This window comes from Gadus macrocephalus, chromosome 2 (genome assembly GCF_031168955.1).
Source record: "Gadus macrocephalus chromosome 2, ASM3116895v1".
Taxonomy (NCBI): Eukaryota; Metazoa; Chordata; class Actinopteri; order Gadiformes; family Gadidae; genus Gadus; species Gadus macrocephalus.
The window spans coordinates 1,763,339-1,784,335 of NC_082383.1; the positions used below are offsets into that span (position 1 = coordinate 1,763,339).

At 45.7% G+C, this 20,997-nt stretch overlaps 2 protein-coding genes and 1 long non-coding RNA gene across 4 annotated transcripts; 2 read left to right on the plus strand and 1 right to left on the minus strand.

Moving 5' to 3' along the window:
- Window positions 1-51: 51 nt before the first annotated feature.
- nmt1a (N-myristoyltransferase 1a) lies at window positions 52-10,517 on the plus strand. Its single transcript, XM_060070301.1, has 12 exons — window positions 52-270; window positions 1,524-1,626; window positions 1,901-2,045; window positions 2,590-2,708; window positions 3,755-3,846; window positions 4,099-4,215; window positions 4,593-4,763; window positions 4,975-5,083; window positions 5,560-5,730; window positions 8,423-8,587; window positions 8,863-9,000; window positions 9,337-10,517. The coding sequence occupies exons 1-12, from the start codon at window positions 167-169 to the stop codon at window positions 9,355-9,357; spliced, it is 1,455 nt and encodes a 484-aa protein (XP_059926284.1). The 5' UTR covers window positions 52-166; the 3' UTR covers window positions 9,358-10,517.
- Window positions 10,518-11,290: 773 nt separating this feature from the next.
- On the plus strand, window positions 11,291-20,958 carry retsat.2 (retinol saturase, tandem duplicate 2). 2 transcript variants are annotated; one of them, XR_009528746.1, is made up of 12 exons: window positions 11,291-11,552; window positions 12,352-12,534; window positions 12,935-13,176; window positions 13,657-13,858; window positions 14,275-14,472; window positions 14,953-15,072; window positions 16,059-16,197; window positions 16,598-16,707; window positions 17,030-17,199; window positions 19,390-19,549; window positions 20,010-20,344; window positions 20,408-20,958. XR_009528746.1 is itself a non-coding variant. In XM_060070020.1 (11 exons), exons 1-11 carry the CDS (start codon window positions 11,393-11,395, stop codon window positions 20,150-20,152), a joined length of 1,827 nt encoding a protein of 608 aa, XP_059926003.1. In that variant the 5' UTR covers window positions 11,291-11,392; the 3' UTR covers window positions 20,153-20,958. The 2 variants fall into 2 exon arrangements, 1 of the variants encoding a protein (XP_059926003.1); XM_060070020.1 differs by having other exon boundaries at window positions 20,010-20,958.
- LOC132471705 (uncharacterized) lies at window positions 17,834-18,785 on the minus strand. The gene is made up of 2 exons (XR_009528897.1): window positions 18,710-18,785; window positions 17,834-18,609 (listed from the first exon to the last, which is right to left on the minus strand). It is a non-coding gene; the product is annotated as an uncharacterized LOC132471705 (long non-coding RNA).
- Window positions 20,959-20,997: the final 39 nt, after the last annotated feature.

Sequence of the window (20,997 nt, forward strand, 5' to 3'; positions counted from 1 at the left end):
ATATATTATTCACGTTTATAAAGTAAACCAGTTTGCAGTGAAGGCTACAGAGTGAGGCGCTCTTTGCAGAAGGGGGCGGTAATGCACGGACAGCGGCCGCACCCCCCGTCGTTCAAACTGTAGAAGGAGGAGAAGAAGAAGGCGCTCCTTCACTTCCTGGTTGAAGATGGCGGATGAGAATGAGACAGCACCAATGCCGGAGAAAGAAGATTTAGAAGACCACGGGCATTGCAGCGATTGTGAAAACGAAGACCACCATTTTGACGATGGGTGAGGACACGTTCGAGTCGTTTGAAAACATTAGAAAATATTCCGCCGTGTTGCACGCATTTTCTAAATGTGTAGCAGCTAAACCCTAGGCGTGCTAGCTCTACAAGGAGCCGAGTGCCCCGATGGAAACCGTCCCGCCCACTCGGCTGCACCTTATTGGTCCGAGTGGTAGGCACTACTGCTTTGGCGCGATATGATTGGAAGGGAACGTATTCACTTCCTGGTTTGGGCGGGCCCTCGCTGTCAATTTTTATCTCGCTTCTGACAGTCGAGGGGCTAAAGCGAAGGATGGCTAAAGCCCAATCCTTCTCACAACCCGAACGCGAATTAGGGCTTCCCACTGTTTGAAGAAAATATTTACGCGTTCAATGAAACGGACATGTCATCGATGGCATATGAGTCTATCCTCTCAGAGGAGCTCAATGAAAACGTGACCTGTAGCCTCCACGCACACACACACACCCTGCAGGCTGTCAGATGTCCATTGTCTGAGTGTGTGTCTGCGAGTGTCACCAGCAGCTTTGTGTCATCTCGTTGTGGTCACCGTTCGCCCATCTGCTGCTCGTCCCCATTTCTCCTACTTGCAAAACGATTTCTTTACAATCCCGATTACTACTACTACTACTACACCCGCAATACATTGAGAACAGTTAATCGAAAGCAGGCCGGATTGAGCCTCTGGGTTTCTGCTTTTGAAGTGGGTTATTTTAAGGCTGTACTGTAGTGCAAACGGAGAACGCAGAGTTGGCTGTAGACGTTTTTTATGCGATGCTTGCTTCTGATTAACGCAATGTGTTTATAAAACAGCGTTTGTCTGTCGACATTGAAACATGCAGAACGATTAATTTAGTTGTTCTGTCACAGGCTCTTGTCTAGTGCACTCTTGCCCTGCTCTCATGTGATTCACCATCTGTCTTATGGGTACAAGAGGCGTCCATTACCCAGTCCTAATGAGATTACTCCCTTTAAGCGTACAATCTTCCTCAGTCCACGAGGGGAGGTAGTTTAGTGAGTGTGGCGTCTCTATGGCCTACTAACTAAGTAGTATGGCTTTATAAGGTCAAGGGGGTTTGGTCTGTATATCTAGACCTAGATATTTATCCAGACGTTCCAACAGATCTGCTTGCAATGTGCCTTTTTGTATTTTGTTTCGTTCCTCATATTGTATAAAAACACATGCCCTACAAATCAATACATAACCTGTGAGATGAACTAGAGACTGGCTCTCCTGTATTTTGCTATCGTCTCATCAGGGACAAGGGTCTGGGTGATGACACCGGGGCCAAGAAGAAGAAAAGGAAGCAGAGGAAGAAGAAGTCTGCTGCAACAGAGGAAGCACAGGACCCCATCGCCAAAGTACGTGGTCAAATAGACGAACGGCCGATGCAGAAGCCTCCATCCGTTTTTTCCCCGGCTCAGCCTTCCTTTTGTTTTTCATCCTCTTTTGTGGCTCAGAGGGGGGGGGGGGGTTCTGGAAAACCAGAGTGACGGCTCATTCTTTGCAATTCCTAAGCTACCTCTGGGTGGGGGGGAGGGAGGGGGACACACCAATGTTGTTCACTTTACCTGTTGTGTGGGGCAGTCGATTTGATTTATCCATCCTCCTGACGCCTGGATTTACCTTTTTCAGGTAAATTCTCTGCCCGCCGACAAACTCCAGGAGATCCAGAAGGCCATCGAGTTGTTCTCAGTAGGCCAGGGCCCTGCCAAGACCATGGAGGAGGCCAGCAGGAGGAGCTACCAGTTCTGGGACACGCAGCCCGTGCCCAAGCTAGGTGAGGCCCGTCACACGGCCCCGGTGGGGAACGGGTTTGATTTGTTTGCTTGAAAAGGTTGCGGCTTTATTTGCATAATACGTGTACATGTACAAAGGAGCACATGGGCATGATATGCAAATGTAAATGGGTCGTTTTTTTTTACTTTCAGAGTTTAACCGTCCAATATAGAAATTGGCCCCGTGTTGTAATCGTCTTCAATGACGTGGAATAGTCCTGTGTGTCTACCAGTTCCTCGTGATCACTAAGGCCTCCAGTATAGTCGCCGTGACGCACGGACAGTCCGCGTGCGGCCATGGCATTCGTACTCTCCCCTTGGCCATTTTACAGTGATGTGTATGTGCAGTGACAGACGTCATATTACCTCTTAACCGTGTTGGAGAGCCGTGATGACATCATCTTCGGTTTTGCGGACGTTGACCATGCGTTAAACTAGGGTCACCCCTTCCCCTTCCCCCTTGAAAACAAGGGGGAGGGGTAAGGGGAAGGGGTAAGGGGTAGAAATGGGATTGGGCCTTAAAGTGTCCTCCTCTTCCCCTGCCAGGCGAGGTGGTGACATCGCACGGCTCCATCGAACCGGACAAGGACAACATCCGCGAGGAGCCCTACACACTACCCCAGGGCTTCTGCTGGGATGCTCTGGATTTGGGCGACCCTGCAGTGGTAAAGTCTATATTCAAACACCTGCATGACACTGCTATGTATCTGCCTTGGGATCCTTTTCTTTGTTTATTGATTTGGCCCGTGTCCATAGCTCGGGACAGAAACTTGTTTTTGAGGGTGAAGCAGTTCACTTGATTCAGGGATGGGTCTGTTATGATTGCTGTGGGGTTTAGAGGTTTTTGGAGGGGTTTCATAAAACTTCCGATTTTTTTGGTGTCGGAATGAAAACTGTGGCCGAGTTCAAACGGAGCCAAAAGGGAAAACCATAGACTGTGTGTTCTTGTGTGTGCACTCTTTCTATTCGGCTCAAATCGAAATTCATACAAAGCATATTTGTTCAAAGCAATAACCGCTGAGGTGTGGTGGGGAAGCACGCACGTTGAGCAGATGCAAAGGCCAATGTGCGTAGCTGATAGAGCCCCTCTCTGATGTTAAAACAGACGTCACAGTTCACATTTTCACATCAGTTTGGGACTTAAAGATGCAGTGTGGAGAATTTAGTGGCAACTAGCATAACGGACATGGATTAAATATTCATAAGTACCTTTTTTTGAATTGGTGTATAATCCCTTTTTCGTTACTGTCGAATAAGCCCGTTATATCCAAATAGGGACGGGTCCTCTTCCAAGGAGGCCGCCATTTTGCTACAGTAGCCGAGAACAAATTTACTTAATTTACTTACGTAAACTATGATTTACAGCTTTTCAGACAGAATAACGAAATACAATTTATAGATCCATCAAGGAGCCTCATCATTTGACGCTCGGCTACTCGTTGCTGTCGTAGACGATGACGTCGTTCTGGAAGTACTGACCCCTTACAGGCCACTGTAGCTTCTGCTGCGTTGTGGGAAAGGGAGAGGTGAGGGGGGGTGGGGTGGGGTGGGGTGGTATTGAGTTGGTTGCGATCTGCAACCTCGCCCCTAGATGCATCAAAGTCCTACACACTGCGCCTTTAAGGCTGAACGGAATTGATGCAACTCGCCCCCCGTACCTTGCCTCCTCCTAACGACGTTTCCTGTTTCGCTCTCCATCCTGTAAACGCAGCTGAAGGAGCTCTACACGCTTCTCAACGAGAACTATGTGGAGGACGATGACAACATGTTCCGCTTTGACTACTCGCCCGACTTCCTGCTTTGGTAACCGTTCTGTGTCCGACTTCTGTAATGTCATTGTTCATCCAATTAATTGATGGATGGATGGAGAAAGTGTGTGTGTGTGTGTGTGTGTGTGTGTGTGTGTGTGTGTGTGTGTGTGTGTGTGTGTGTGTGTGTGTGTGTGTGTGTGTGTGTGTGTGTGTGTGTGTGTGTGTGTGTGTGTGTGTGTGTGTGTGTGTGTGTGTGTGTGTGTGTCCTTGTATGATTCCTTCATGCGCTGTGCTCTGGCCTCAGGTCGCTGCGTCCCCCCGGTTGGCTGCCTCAGTGGCACTGCGGTGTGAGGGTCATCTCCAATCAGAAGCTGGTGGGCTTCATCAGTGCCATCCCGGCCAACATCCGCATCTACGACGTGTGAGTGAACTACCTCTGATCCAGTTTTTTCATTTTTTTTTGTCATTTTGAAGTGGACCAGGGTTACATTCTGTGCTGAACTTATGCAAGCCGTCCTGTAACTATAGTTAGTTCTGAATATCCGTTTGAAGACGGATTAGCCGATTTTATTTGAGAAGCATTTTTGGTCATATTTGATTAGGCCCGAATGAAATTATTGAATGGTCTCCAGGTTGCTAGCCTGTGGGTATTACCAACCGCGTCTAGAGGCATTTTGGTCTGCTCCCCTTGGAAAATGAAAACGAGATGTTCCAAACATTTGTGATTTGTTCTGGAGCTTAATATGATCTGATAATGTCATTAATTTGTGTTCTTTATTTTTTTTTTACCCATTTTAGGGTTAAGGAAATGGTGGAAATTAATTATCTGTGCGTTCACAAGAAGCTCCGCTCTAAAAGAGTGGCTCCGGTGCTGATCCGAGAGATCACCAGACGGGTCAACCAGCAGGGCTTCTTCCAGGCCGCCTACACGGCCGGAGTGGTGCTGCCCAAACCGGTGGGCACCTGCAGGTAGGGCAGACCCACCCTCTCACTTTATCCTTCCCATTGTACGACCTCAGTCACTGGATCATGTCGGATGTTTTGAAGACTGCTTCATTCAAATATGTCAATTTAGTATGCGTTGTATTTAAAAAAAAAAAATAGGATCACCTTGTTTTTTTAAGCGTTTGTTTTTTTTGGAATGTAAAATATTTTCCTTTTTTCTTCGGTGTGTGTGTAGGTACTGGCATCGCTCGCTGAACCCCCGCAAGCTGATCGAGATCAAGTTCTCCCACCTGAGCCGCAACATGACCATGCAGCGCACCATGAAGCTGTACCGACTGCCTGAGGTAGATGGGGTCATACCGTAGTGTGTGAACTATAGTGACCTCGTCATCACATCGGTCACCCTCCCCCCCCCCCTTTAAATGGGACGTATTATACTACCAGGTGTGAGTGTGATTTAGTTTTGAAAATGTGCAGCTGCTGACATCACAGGTGGGCGTGTCCACCTAGACGTTCGACGCATAGATGAGCAACGTTTGCTACGGTCCACTGGGTCGGCTGGTAGAGCGATTCTACCCAGCACACATCTAGGTGGACACGCCCCCCCTGTGATGTCAGAAGCTGCACATTCTCATAACGGCTTGTAGCGGCTAATCGCACTCGCACCTGGTGGTACAACATGTCCCCTTTAGCGTATCGCATCGTCCACCCCCTCCTTCCCTGTCAGACCCAGGGGGGGGGCCTACCTGACTCTGATGGGACCTGGCTCTTTGTTGTCCCTCTCTGACCCTTTGACCTTTTAACCTCCGACCCCCGCCAGGCCCCCAAGACCCCGGGGCTGCGGCCGATGACCAGGAAGGACGTGGCGGCGGTGCACCGCCTCCTGGGGGAGTACCTGGCCCAGTTCCACCTGGCCCCCGTGCTGAACGAGGAGGAGGTGGCCCACTTCCTGGTGCCCCAGGAGAACATCATCCACACCTACGTGGTGGAGGTGAGCTCCGACGTCAGCCGGCGCCCGCCACTCCATTATGGCAAAAATCATAATCACGATTATTTTGGTCGTTATTGAAATCACGGTTATTCAAACGATTATTTTTTAGTTTGAAAACAATTAGTATTTATTCAGCATGTTGCTCCGATATTTTTTTTTGTAACTGAGAACTTTGAAATTTCGCCTTTTATTAAAAATAAAAAAAAATAATAAAAAAAAAATTGTCAAAAAGAAAATGTTCCAATCAAAAATAATATACAGAAATGTATCCACCTTTTCGGCCCTTTTTATAAAAAAAAAATAATAATAAAATAATAAATATATATATTAACATAATCGAGTTTTTCGATGTGTATGTATATATATATATATATATATCGAAAACTTGATTATGTTAATTTTGTGGTCGTATGACGCTGATATCGAAATCGCCATCAAAATTTGATTAATCGCCCAGCCCTAACGTCAGCCTTCCGGTGCATGGATCTGAAGCTCTGTTCCGATCAGATCTGAGGCTCCAGGATTCGTGGTGGTGGTGGTGGTGGTGGTGGTGGTGGTGGTGGTGGTGGTGGTGGTGGTGGTGGTGGTGGTAGTGTTAATGGATTTAAAATCCCTACTCTTAAGTCTATAATGTCCTTATTGCCATTTCAACATCCCTGCTTGCGTCTCTAATGGCCTACTGATATGGGGCTCTCTCTTGGGTTGTCATGTGCACTATACATTTTACAGGGAAATCTCCTTTTTAATCTTTTCCGGGAGGTCAAAACTACATGTGCTTCATCCCCAGTGATTAATTTTCCTCAGTATCGTGGGTGTGGTGTTGCCAGTAACATTCAGTCCATTTCGTATTCATCTCAAAAAGGGTTGATGTACACCTTTTCTGGCCGTCTTTTATCGTCTAATATTCTAAAGTCATTTGATCAAGGAGGATATCTGCTGACGCACTTGCATTCAGAACCAGTGCTGGGACAATCAATGGAAGCAGCTACTTAAATACCATTTATCACCGCAATCACAGATGTAGGATCGGGTTATTGGATTGGCTATAGAAAAACACAACCCATAATGATTCCTTTTTATGGCAACAAAAATAGATGGCTTAAAGGGAAACCGATACAAAATGGAAGAAGACAGTCAATCATTATACCATCATTAGACAGTCTTATGATGTTTCATCCGCGTACAGAATCAACATTATGTTATCATTTTTTTTAAGAAATGAACTTGTTCGCCTCTTTGCCGCAGCCTCTGTGTGAACAGTCTTCAGCCTAGAGACTAGGGATCGACCGATATATCGGTCGGCCGATATTATCGGCCGATATTCGCGGTTTTTACGTGTATCGGTATCGGCCGATACGAGGCTGATTTTCGCAGATTATTATTATTATTATTTTTTTTTTTTTACTTGTTCTACCTCACCTGTTTTTAATATTTTTTAAATATTGTTCATCTACTTGTTCTTACTTGTTCTACTTCACCTGTTTTTACTATTTGTTAAATATTGTTTTTTATATTGAAGAAAAAAATAATAATAAAAAAAAAAAAAACGGCTCAAGAAAATCGGTATCGGCGTATCGGCTAAGGCTGAGGAAAAAATATCGGTATCGTATCGGCCCTAAAAAATCGGTATCGGTCGATCCCTACTAGAGACATGGAGTTATCAGGAAAACGATAATAATAATAATAATAATAATAATAATAATACATTTTATTTATAATGCACTTTATATTCAAGAATCTCAAAGTGCTTCAGAGAAAAAAAACAAAAAAAAAAAAAACGATTCTACGTGATATCTACGTAGTCAAAGGTTGAACATGGGTGTTTCTGTGCGGCTGCAGGGTGTTCCAAACAAAGTGAATGGGAAATGCATGACGGTTCTTTGCAAAAACAAACTAATCGTTACTCACTCTAAAGAAGACCTGGTCGTCAGTGCTTTCCTTATTATGGGCTTGCTGCGGTCGTGTTGTTGGCGGTGACCAAGCTCGTAAACGAGACTTGGTTTCAAAAAGGAGGACGTTGATATGGTGCTCGGAATCTATTCTCTCTCCCTCCCCCTTTTTTTTTTCCTTTAGAAACTTTTTCTGGGAACATAATACTTATGCTTCTGTTGATATTTGAACAACTATCGACTGGATGTTACCGTGACAACGCAAAACAAAATATGCTCAAAGCTCCGTGGAAGATTATGACATTTCGACTGAAGAACGACATCAATTACCTTATTGCCATAAGTAACTAATATCTAATCATAGTTGGCAGCTGTGGTGACGTGGTTACATAAAACGTAACGTTTGTAATAACTAGGGATGCACCGAATATTCGGCCACCGAAAATGGCCCAAAACATAACGTTCGGTTTCGGCCGAAGGAGTAAAAAGGCCAAAAATAATACATTTTTATTTTTGATCAAATAAAATGAAATTGTTTTACTCATTTATTTAAAGGTACATTGTTGTTAAATTCTTGCTATACGGTCTGCTGGAATGTTAGAAAACGTTCAGTATTAAATAAATATTTTGTATCAAATTTGTAATTGATTTTTGGCAAGACAAAAAAGTTTATAAAGGACATTTAATTGTTCGATTTGTGCAATGGTGAAAGATTAAAGCAGCAGAAGCCAAGCAGGTTTCGGCCAAGAATTTATTTCGGTGCATCCCTAGTAATGACCTCATCTTTGTCCCTCGGGGGACAGACGGAAGGCAAGGTGACGGACTTTGTGAGTTTCTACACGCTGCCCTCCACCATAATGAACCACCCGGTGCACCACAGCCTGAAGGCGGCCTACTCCTACTACAACGTGCACACTACCACCTCCCTGCTGGACCTCATGTCTGACGCACTCATCCTGGCCAAAACGGTGAGCTGTGTGTGTGTGTGTGTGTGTGTGTGTGTGTGTGTGTGTGTGTGTGTGTGTGTGTGTGTGTGTGTGTGTGTGTGTGTGTGTGTGTGTGTGTGTGTGTGTGTGTGTGTGTGTGTGTGTGTGTGTGTGTGTGTGTGTGTGTGTGTGTGTGTGTGTGTGTGTGTGTGTGTGTGTGTGTGTTGAATTCATAGTAGTCATTACATTGTTTCTAACAATTGAGATTAGTATTTGTTGACCTGCCTGTGATTGGGGGTCTCTGTGGTGCGTTGCAGAAAGGGTTTGATGTCTTTAACGCACTGGATCTGATGGAGAACAAGACTTTCCTGGAGAAGCTCAAGTTCGGGATCGGTGATGGAAACCTCCAGTATTACCTGTACAACTGGAAGTGTCCCAGTATGGGCTCGGAAAAGGTACTGTGGCTTTTTGTTTTTGCCGCTTATTTTTTTCTTTGGGCCATTGATGAAGCCTAGGCTTTTTCTGATATGTCTTTTTTTGATTTTTTTTATAATTCGAGACAAACTTCAATTGAACCATTTCCCCCACGCACACACACACACACATTGCGCTGACGCAAACAAACACATTGCACACACAAACACGCAAACAAACGCGTTGCACGCACGCACACATTGCACACACACTAACGGGTTTCGTGCACTGTCACCTCGGCAGGCTGGGGTGAGTTTGAATCAATAGGACGTGATGTGATGACATCCTAACACGCCGCCCCCCCCCCTCCCTAACAGGTTGGCTTGGTGCTCCAGTGACAAGCCCCGCCCCTCCTCGTTTGCGGTCCCCAACGAGCGTCACCGATAGGCCAGGAGACCACGCCCACGCACTGACCACCCGGGACACGATGGACGACGGGACGTCCCGGTTCAGGAGAGGAACACCTTGCAACGACACCCGTTTTTACTTTTTGACCTTCTGAACTTTGAGCTGCACTACTGCTGCCAGGCAGGGTCTGGGAGGGTGGGGGGTGGTGGTGTCGTCCTCCACCCTCCCTCCCTCCCACCCTCCATCACATGGACCTGAAGCCATTGTAGTTGCCATCCCAGATGACTGCATAACATGGGGGAAGCGTGATTGTACCAACACACTCTGATTCAGACACACACACAGTTTGCAGGATAGGCGGCGAGCTCAAACAGCCCACCGTCGGGAGTATTGACGAGAATCCAAGAAAATAAATGTGTATATAATATAATCCACCATAGCAGGTAAATTATGCGCTAACATGTACACACGATAACTCATTGTTTTAGTTTGTTTTGGAAGGTTGGAAGTGTGCGTGTGTTTTACATTGAAATGGAATTACAAAAACAAGTCATTCTTAAGTTTTAGCGGTGAAGACAAAATCAACCTGATTTAAATATATGAAAAAAAGAAATGTGATTTAAAAAAAAAAAAAATACCAAAAGTGGGCAAGAGACAGGGATTCGGTTACCCTGGTTTTTCCATGCAGAGATGCCACGAACGCGTCTGTTTTAACGGGTACTTTTGAGTTTGGCTCCACCTGCATAAGGTGTTTCTGCTGGTACTGGCGTTTATCCTTTGGAATACTTCTTTACACTTGTATTAACTTTCATGCCACAGTCTACAGCTTGCTACACTAACCGGAAACCGTGTTTGAAAGAAAATAAAAAGATGAAAAAGACGTTCATTGGATGAGTTGTTCAGCAAAGTCCTCGTGAACTGGCCCGACCGTTTGGACGTGATTGAGTTGGTTCATGGTCAGAAATCAATGATCAAGTCGGTATCAGATGCTTGTATCGAATACAATCCGGTAAAGTGTTTCCTATGTCAAGTGTTGCTCGGAGAGAATGATGGTCAAATGGGGATATAACGCAGGAAAAGAAAGAAGGTGCGTTCGGTGGATCTGTTTTCCTTTTTTAAGCAAAGAAATCAAATAAATTTGTTGCTGTGCGGTTGGCCTTTTTAATGCCCATGGGGGGTTCATTGTTTCTCGGTCTTTTTTATATTAATATTAAAACATGTTTGTCGATGTATGAAGTAGGCCTACATTTGCAATTTGTAGTGAAGTTTTGGTGTTTTTAATGTTTTTAATCAAGTGAAGAGCACTCAACGCTCCATCGAACCCCCGACCATTCTTACCTGTAAGGTGTGTCGGTGGGCGTGGCTAAAGGTCTAGGGGCGATCGTCGACGTCACAGCGGAGTAAATAAATAATGGAAAAAAAGTAAATTAAACTTGTTTGGAAGGCAGTGAGTTTGACTTATTGCACCCTCAATGTTATTTATTCGGCTGATACACTTTTAATATGTAGGAATTTGCGTTTAGCTCCAAAGCTTGTCATGTGACTTGGTCGTTATGTCGAAGACAAATAACTTAACAAGCTGGAATATTAAATACTGAAATACACTCAGATCATTCAAATATAACACAACACAATCAATCTGTTGATCCCGCAAATCTATTGTCTATAAAAACACTTCATGCGTCAAGTAAATGTGAAGTGGGGAAAGTAACATAATGTACAATCCTTTGACAGTTCCAGTTTCGACCTTTCACCTCGTCCCTCACACATGTGGTCTCAACAGTAACGACTGTCATTGGCTCCTCGACCGCAGCCCAAGCGAGCTGATTGGCCGACGTCACCACCCAGCAGGGGCGCTCGACAGACCCGTGGATTCGGGTCATACACCGAGCAGCAATGTTGCCAGATTGGGCGGTAAATCTGGCCCAATCTGGCAACACTGCTCAGCAGAACCAGTCACCACCAGACCTTGCCCCTTCCACCACGGAAATTGAGCAAGGCAGCCCCTGTGCTCGAACCTCAATCATGTGGATCGCCATAGCTTTGATTTGTCTCGCTTTAGTCATATTTCTTCTGAAATACGTCTTTAGCCCCACGGGTCCCAACCCCTTTGATGTAGACACGCGTGAACCTGTGAGACCGATCGTTTTCGACAAGAAGGAGAAAAAGAAAGTTCTGAAGCAAGGTGAGCCGATGTGGTGATAACGCTGTCAGTGGTCTCTTACCATAGTTGCGTCTTTCCTGCTCCACTCAATATTATCCTTGCACGCCTTTCATATTTCCCCGTTCATATTCCGTTTCATAACGATACCGCGACATGCAAGTTACTAACGTTTGCATTTGAGTGAGTCGTTCCTCTTTTGGAGTAAACTTTGATACTTGTATTACTAACTATTGGTAGTGCTTGGACATCATATTGCCTTGATGCATACATAATATGTAATTTACATTGAGTGAGTAGTACTACATTTGAGTGAGTTGTACTGTTTTGCAGTACTACTTTGATACTTGCATTACTAATAGTGCTTGGATATCAGCAGCTTATTATTATTATTATTTGCATTACGGGCCGGTGTTACACCGAATTTTCTTTTCTTGATACTAACATTAATTTTAAACAGCGTTTTACGAAGTAGCCTATAATAGAAAATGCTCAAAGGTAAATCAGACTAGCATTTTATGGGGAAAGAAGCAACGGTGATGGTCCGTAGTACTAAACGCCCTATCCATTGTATGGGTCTGTAAAATGCTAATCAAATCAAATGTATTTATTAAGCACCTTTGATAAAAAGGTAAGGGGTTGGAGGGAGATTTTATGTTTTATTTATGTTTTTTTCATGCATGCCTGTCTACGCTTCAAACTCGTGCATATTGCAGAACATATGCAGCAGCGTATCACCGGTACACACCGGTATTTAATTGTATATTTGGCTATCAATGGCTATCCAACAGTATTTCATGCAGTCTTACGGTTTTTATTCCAGGTTTTCTGACCAGTAAAGTACCAGCCAATCTAGATGTCATCATCGTGGGCAGCGGGATCGGTGGACTCGGGCTGGGTGTGCTGCTCGCCAAGGTGGGGAAGAAGGTGCTGGTTCTGGAGCAGCACGACCGGGCCGGCGGTTGCTGCCACACCTTCACCGAGAAGGGCTTCGAGTTTGACGTTGGTAAGATTACTTTTTTTTTTCTTTCTTTTTTTCTTTTTTTACATATGTCAGCCGTCATGTGACTATAATTTGTTTGTAATGTCTATTTGAAGAAGGAATAGGTAATTTATTTGAGAAGCATTTTGGTTGAAGCAATATATGAGCAAAAATGAAAACCTATATCCCAACAGCACAAATCAGATGCTCTGACAAAAAGAAGAAAAACCTTGTATCCGTCTATCACACACAGGCCTGCAATAAGCCTGTCCAATCATATGATTTGGCCTGATTGAAATTATTGAATTATTGAATTTGTTCACCGTCTGCCTACCTCGTACGAATGTCCCTCCAACGTGCGACAGTTTGCGTGTCTAACCTTGACCTTTTCTTCCCACCCTTCCCCCGTCTCCTTCCCCCTCAGGGATCCACTACATCGGCGACCTGTTGGAGCACAAGCCGTTCCGCTGCATGCTGGACCAGATGACCAACGGGCAGCTGCAGTGGGTACCCCTGGACAACCCCTTTGACCAGGTGGTGCTCGGGCCGCCGGAGAACCGGCGGGTGTACCCCATCTACAGCGGGAAGGACCGCTTCCCCGATGAGCTCAAGCGTCTCTTCCCCGGTGAAGACCAGGCCATCGACGAGTACATGAGGCTGGTCAAGGTACTGCAGGCATTTCTTGCCTTATTCTTTTTATACATTGATGAAATGCAAGTGAGTGTAGGAGTACATGCGAGAGTAAGACGTCTAGAAAGAAAAGTGTGTAAGGGGAAAGGTAATGAGTCAAAGTTCATTGGATGAACACTTTCCAAGGTCATAAACAACAATCTTGTGAGATTATCACACAGTGCTATCCAATGCAGAGGTGCAGAGTTCATTCACAGCTGTTTATGCTAGTTCTGTAGCCTTGAGGGGGAAGATGTATTTCTACTATCTTGTGTGATTCCCAGGCCGGGACTCGAATGACGTCTTGTTTTGTGCACTTGTGCCCTTGATTCACTTCATCCACTAGCTGGTTTGAACCAGCGGATCAACAGCCCTTGAGGGAAATATGATGTCAACATTGTTCTCTTCGGGTCCTATTTGATTGTGCCTGGCCTGTCAAATGAACGTCTGTGTGCCTGTTTGTTGTTCTTCCCACAGAAAGCAGGAAGAGGCATCTGGATGCTGGCCTTCCTTAAGATCTGCCCCCTCCCTGTGGCCAAGTTCCTGGTGTACACCGGCCTGGCCAACCGCCTGTCATTCTTCTTCAAAATGTCGTCCCGCAGCCTCACGGAGGTGGTCAACGAGCTGACGGAGAACAAGGACCTCCGGGCAGTCTTCGCCTACATCTTTGGAACCTACGGTAGGGGCGATTTCCCCCCAGCGTGCCCGACTGGGGTACCTGCATGTCGAGGACAACAGTGTGTCTCTCTAGGCGTGTGTCTTTGGAGTGGCAGTGTCTCGGGGGGGTAGAGCTGATGGACTTGTAACCGGAAGGTTGCTGGTTCGATTCCCGGCTCCTACTTAACGGAGCCCAGAGGTGTCCCTGAGCGAGAAACTTAACCCAAACGAGCTGTCGTCTGTGCATGGTTGACACCGTCATCGGTGTGTGGATGTAAGGCAATAACGGGTGAATTTGAGGCAATAGTGGGTCAATGTTACGCAAGAATTGTAAAGCTTTTTGAGTGGGCACTGGTTAGAAAAGCGTTGTATAAATGTAGTCTGTTTTACTTTTTCGTCTTTTGGTTTTGAGCATCTGTCCTCCGCTGTCCTCGGCAGGAAACATTCCAAAGGACACCAGCTTCTCCATGCACAGCCTTCTGGTCCGCCACTACTGGAACGGCGCCTGGTACCCCAAGGGCGGGGCCAGCGAGATCGCCTACCACATGATCCCCATCATAGAGAAGGCGGGCGGGGCTGTTCTGGTGCGGGCCCCCGTCAACCGTATCCTGTTCAACAAGGCCAACGAAGCCTTTGGTGCGTGGAGAACACTCACTCACCCACTCACTCACTCGCTCGCCCGCCCACTCACTCACTCACTCACTCACTCACTCACTCACTCACTCACTCACTCACTCACTCACTCACTCTCTCACAAATGCAAGCTTTCTTGCTGGATGGATCCGTCGCTCATGATAAATATAACGTTTGTAAGTCACTTTTATCTACAATGTCTTGCAATACTCAGAGTGGATTTTTTAGCACGAAAGAGTCCAGTGGGAACCAGTAGTATTAAGGCCCTGCTTTACTGATGGAGAGAATGGGGGGAAAAATATAGTTCATAATTACTACAAGTATGTTGTTTATATGTTATACTTGTGTCCCCGTTCAACTTATCCCTTTACTGGTAAAGCGTCCCAGCTTACCAATCCCAGCCAGAAAAACAAAAGTCCAAGTCTAGCAGAAGGCCCGGAATGTGATAGGATGCGCTCACACTGTTCCTGCTCCTGGCTACAGGTGTGAGCGTGATGAAGGGGCAGGAGGAAGTCCACATCCACGCCCCCATGATCATCTCCAACGCCGGCATCTTCAACACCTACCAGAAGCTGCTGCCCAAAGAGCTCCAGGCAATGCCAGGTCAGTGACCCACAAAGCAGACTGTAGATGTTAATCTACAGTCTGATTTGTAACATCTAAACAGAGCCTGGATGTTAATTTACAGTCAAACCGACTTTACCTTTTAATCTACAGTCTGATGTGTAACATCTAAACAGACCCTGGATGTTAATCTACAGTCGAACCGATTTTACCTTTTTAATCTATAGTCTGATGTGTAACATCTAAACAGACCCTGGATGTTAAAGGTTGTATCAGCGATTCTGATTGAAACATAAAGTATCACATTCATCTGCTTTTTCCTCACGATCCGCTAGCTGCCCGTCCCATAAGCAGGCTGTCAAAAAAACTGCGTCTCTCTAGGCAGCCTAGGCTCCGAGATCGCACACAAAAACAAATGCTACCAACACCTCAAAATCAAAATAAACAGTGTTCCAACCAATCACAGACAAGTGGTGGGTGTTGTGGTGTTTCGCGCTCGCGCACGCGAAGTGGTAGCTACAAATTCCTGTTGCATTTTCATGCACGTTCATGAAAATGCGCGTCCATGATCATTTTCAAAACACGGAAGGGAGGGGCTAGCTGGCTGTTTGTTCGGAATCTCGCGACGGAAGTCAAAGCAACCAGAATCGCGGATACAACCTTTAATCTACAGTCAAACCGACTTTACCTGTTAATCTACAGTCTGATGTGTAACATCTAAACAGACCCTGGATGTTAATCTACAGTGAACCGATTTTACCTTTTAATCTATAGTCTGATGTGTAACATCTTAACAGACTTTAGATGTTATTCTAAAGTCTGACGAGCACAAATCTGGTTGAACGGGTTATTATTTACAAATGTTTTACTTTCTGGTGGGATGCCGTTTCCAACCAGAAAGTATGTATCAGGGACGAGTGACCCACCAGCCATCCTCCATGTCCTATATAATTATTTTCTTTACTCATTCAATTCCTGCGGCTCCGTTTTGTGAAGCTCCCCTGTTGTCCATGTGAACGTTACAGCCATCCAGGAGCAGCTGGGCATGATGAAGAACGGCGAGGGGGGCCTGAGTATCTTCCTGGGTCTCAACGGAACCAAGGAGGAACTGGGCCTGGACGCGCAGAACTACTGGGTGTTTGCAGAGAACAACTATGACGAACTGTAAGTCATCATGACTCATCATAATCGCCTCTTATTCTTTGCGGATTATGATGCCATACACTAAAAAGGCATGTTAAGTTTACATTGAATGCAACCGGCCATCCGTAACTGCGCAGTGTTTGGAAAACGTTGCATACCAAACACTGATTCATTCATATAAATGTAATTAACATGTTTATAATCGTAATAGACTTATTACGATTTATATCTCCATGCCGGAGGCTGATGCATGAAATACATAAAGTAGACAAAGAATATATCAAATGTAATATGATATAACATCTGAGACAAAAGTTACATTTCAGTTAAGCCAGTGCTTCCTCCGACCGACCAAGCCTGCGTCCACGTTTTCTTGAGTGTCTCGTGGGACAGTTAAACCGGTATAACCTGTCCATCTCAGGGTGGAGGCATACTCCAAGGGGGAGCGGGAGGAGTCCGCGAGGAAGATTCCCCTCCTCTTCCTGGCCTCGCCGTCGGCCAAAGACCCCACCTGGGAGGAGCGGTCCCCAGGTACAGAGACCCCCCCCCCCCCCCCCCCCCCACATCCCAATGCCAAGGGAACCTGATTTGTCGTCATGTTTCTGCATCTTTGTGGTCTGGTTCTTGTGGCTCCTGTTTCTGTCCGTGTGGGATTCCCCAGGTGAACCCGGTTTGTCCTGGTCGTGTCTGGATCTTTGTGGTCTGGTTCTTGACTCGCTTGTTTCTGTCTGTGGTTCTCCAGCTGAACCCGGTTTGTCCTGGTCGTGTCTGGTTCTTGACGTTCTTAGTTCTGTTTGTGGCTCTCCGGGCTGAACCCGGTTTGTCCCCCTTGTGTCCTCCCGCGGTTCTCCAGGCAAGTCCACGCTGAGTCTGGTGAGCTTCGCCAAGTACGAGTGGTTTGAGGAGTGGGTGGACGACAAGGTGGCCAACCGGGGGGCCGACTACAAGGACCTGAAGCAGGCCTTCATCAACACGGCCCTGGACGTGGTGATGGACGTCATGCCCAAGATCACCAGGGACAAGGTGAGGAACCGTGGGCAGATTTATGTTGCTACCACCAGGGACAAGATGAACGCTGTCCACTGGCAACTGTTGTTATGCCATTTTTATACGCCCACTGGTTATAAGAAAGTGTGTGTGTGTGTGTGTGTGTGTGTGTGTGTGTGTGTGTGTGTGTGTGTGTGTGTGTGTGTGTGTGTGTGTGTGTGTGTGTGTGTGTGTGTGTGTGTGTGTGTGTGTGTGTGTGTGTGCGGTGCGTTCGCGCTACTCAGGTTGTTAGGCTATAACGCTCACCTGTACTCAGCTCAGTCAAACCATTTCACTGAATATTGGATTCCCCTTTGACCTACTCCAGGGGCCTGTTCTATGAACCTCGATTTGAGGGTTAGCGAGGTATGTTGAGCTCAAAGCCTGGGTTAGCTGGACCACGAAAGTCGATCTCTATAAGCGTCGCTGTATCACCATGGTGACTCGCAACCAAACCTGGTCGGGAGCAGCTTTTCAGCGAGTCTACCCGGAGATCGGCTACTTAAATCGGCGAGCGCAGCTTCCTAGCCCCTCCTCCGATAATGGCGTCACCCTTTGTGGGTGTTCCCGTGGACCTCGGCGCACTTATCGTACAGGCGTCTCTCCGGAGACAGAGGGTTTTTCGGGACGGAACCGATCCCTTGGCATTGTCTGACGATATTCTTTATGAGAGATACAGATTCTCATCAGCAGGTATTCGTTATTTGATCGTCCTTGTTGGACCGTATGTAGGCAATGCAATGCTACACAAAGAAGCCGTGCACTTACTGTTGCGCAGTGTGTCTGTGTTTCAAGTTCAAAGGTGGCCCCACGTTCAACGTACATTAACCTTGGAGAGTCAAGTGCCGTGTTGTCCATTATCCCTTACATAACCGCTATGTCAGTGACACAATTAGGCCTAGGTATTTTTTATTCTACAAATTCATATTATAGCTGTGAGAATTGTTAAGAAAAATCACGTCCATAGTCGCCCTGGAGTCACAGGGCGACAGAGTCTCCTGCAAGAATCAGGGAAACCTATACATTCTTTCCAAAAATTAAACATTTAGAAGAATACGTGTTACTTTGCTTTGAAAGTTATATACCTCTGATTGGAGATTGATTTTCGATGGCTCCTCCAAAATGATGTTTGTACCTTTAACAAAAAATGACACAATTATTTTACACTCAATCATTTCACATTTGATTAGCAAGACAATTATTTATGTCCATTGCCAATACATGAATACATACAAATTACAAACGCCTTGGATGTCGAGGCAGTGGGGTCAGAGGACATCCCCCCCCCCCCCTCCACCATCATTGGCCGACCTCCGTTATTGGCGAGAGCCAGCTCCTCCGAAGTGGTGAAGGGCGGTGGAGCGGTCCCCCTCCCAGTCGTATTAATTTGGGTTTTCTTTTTATTTGCTACCGGTAATCAACATGAGATTAAAGGTTGGAGCCTAGGCCATTGCAAATCATAGGCTAGATTCACCTGAAATTATTCAAATGGTGGCTTACAACTTACCACATTGAATAATATTTTTATATTTATTTTTGGCTTGGCCCCAGGTTCGTAGGAGCGTGCTGGCACCACATCTATGGGGGTAAAACGTATGATGATACGTGATATATTTTAGACAATATGCAGAATCTTTTCACTCACAAATTAACACGGTGGGCTATTTTTTGCCAGCACGCCACCCTAGCCATATTACGGGCAACCGTGTTCCCCTTGGCTGTGATTTGAACTTTGAATTCCTCGTAGGAGTTAATAATAATACACTGCTCGCCTTGGGTGAAATACACCGCTCTCGCTCAATTCATTTTGCATAAGGGTGAGTCAAATAACGCGAGAAACGCCCCTTTTATGTGAACGCGCGTTGAACCTAAAGCGGAAAAACCTGGTTCAACTAATTGAATCTAAAGTGAGCGTCGTGGTACCATTTAACTCTGATTGCGAGTTGCGTCTCTGCCGAGCCACGTTTTCCCAAGAAAGCCTGGGTATGTTCAGTGAGGTTCGTGGTATACCCCCCTGGTATCTGAACACTATTGTGTTCTATTATAGCACCTTCAGTAAAGATCTTTGTCTATCCTTTTGTTTTGTACTTCACCTGCAATGGACCTCTAAGAACAGCATAAAAAAAATACTATACTATTAAGTTAGCACCTTCATGATCACTTCCTGCCTCTGTGTGCGTTTTAAAGATTGCGTTCGTCGACGCTGGGACACCCGTCACGAACAACCACTACATCGGAGCGCCGAGGGGAGAGATCTACGGCGCCGACCACGGCATCGAGCGCTTCAGCGCTAAGCTGAACGCCACCATCAGACCGCAGACGCCGCTGAAGAACCTCTACCTGACAGGTCAGTCTGCCTGACCGCCACGCGGCAGCCAGGACGTGGTGTGGGTTAGCTGAGTCATGACCTGGGTTGATCGGTTGTCATAATATACATCTCGTATTGTATGTCTTTTGGACATACTATTTGAAAAGTGATGTTATGGTCAAATCCATTGATCAAATATTTAAATGGTGAAATGGACGATTCATATCTCGACTGAAATGCAGAAAGTTTGGAAACGTAAGAAAATATGTAAATATAGGTTAAACACAACCACACAAATCTGGTGCAAGTGGGGATGCCATATGCAGCAGATGGTACGGGCCGGGACTTCAACAGAAGGCTTGATAGCGTGTCTAGCTCAAGCCTGGCTAGTTTTAGACTAGCTAGGCTTGAGCTAGCTCAAACAGGCCGTTTGATTTGATGAACAAAAGAAAGCATTTGGTTCGTCACACTGTGACCATTGTTTGTTCTCGACGCGCAGGCCAGGATGTGTTTGTGTGCGGCTTCGCCGGCGCCCTGGCCGGGGCGCTGACCTGCGGCTCGGTGGTCCTGGGTCGAAACCTGCACCTGGACGCCATCGGTCTGGCCAAGAAGATTAAACTCATCAAAGTCAAGGACGACTAGCCAACCACCTCACCCATTGTTATTACAAACACTGTAAGGAAGGGTGGAACAGACCATAATACTCTAATGCACGAGAGAACAGACAGTAATACTGTAATGAAAGGTTGAACTGACTGTGATACTTTAATGAAGAAGGAAAAGGCCTTAATACTGTAATGAATGGGAGAACAGACCATAATACTGTAATGAAAGGTTGAACGGACTGTGATACTTTAATGAAGAGGGAAAAGGCCTTAATACTGTAATGAATGGGAGACTGAAGGGGAACAGCTGGCACGTGCTCACAGCCGCCTTCTTTCTGGTGCGTTCGTTGAAAAGAAACGCGTAGAGCGAAAAGAGGGCTGGTTGAAGGGAAGCATTGGGGACAAGATAAGGGGGATAGATTTAGGGTCAGGGGCTGTTAGGTTTAGAGGTTAATGTAGGTTGAAGGTGTTGGGTTTAGGTGGAGTTATTATTCATGTCAGGGCTCAGGCTGTGAGTTTTTGTGCCCAGCCTGCCCTGTCCTGTCATTTATCAATGAACTTCCCCATTTGCAAGCCTTTGTGTTTTTTTTATATATATTTGATAATGTAAAGCTATACATTATGATAATATGGAAAAGAGGAACGCTTGACAATACTAAGGGTTGCCTGCTTCATGTGTAGGTGCAATTATCAATCTATGCATTATGATTGAGTGTAACTTTTATATTGGCAATGATTTGCAATAATATGTTTTTAATCATTTCTGTCCAACATGGTCAGAAAAATGTGAGTGATATTGGTGTGTGATATCATCAGCTTTAATAATAAAAAATATATACAGTCGTCCATGCCTAAATATTATTGTTTTTTGTTTATTTTTTT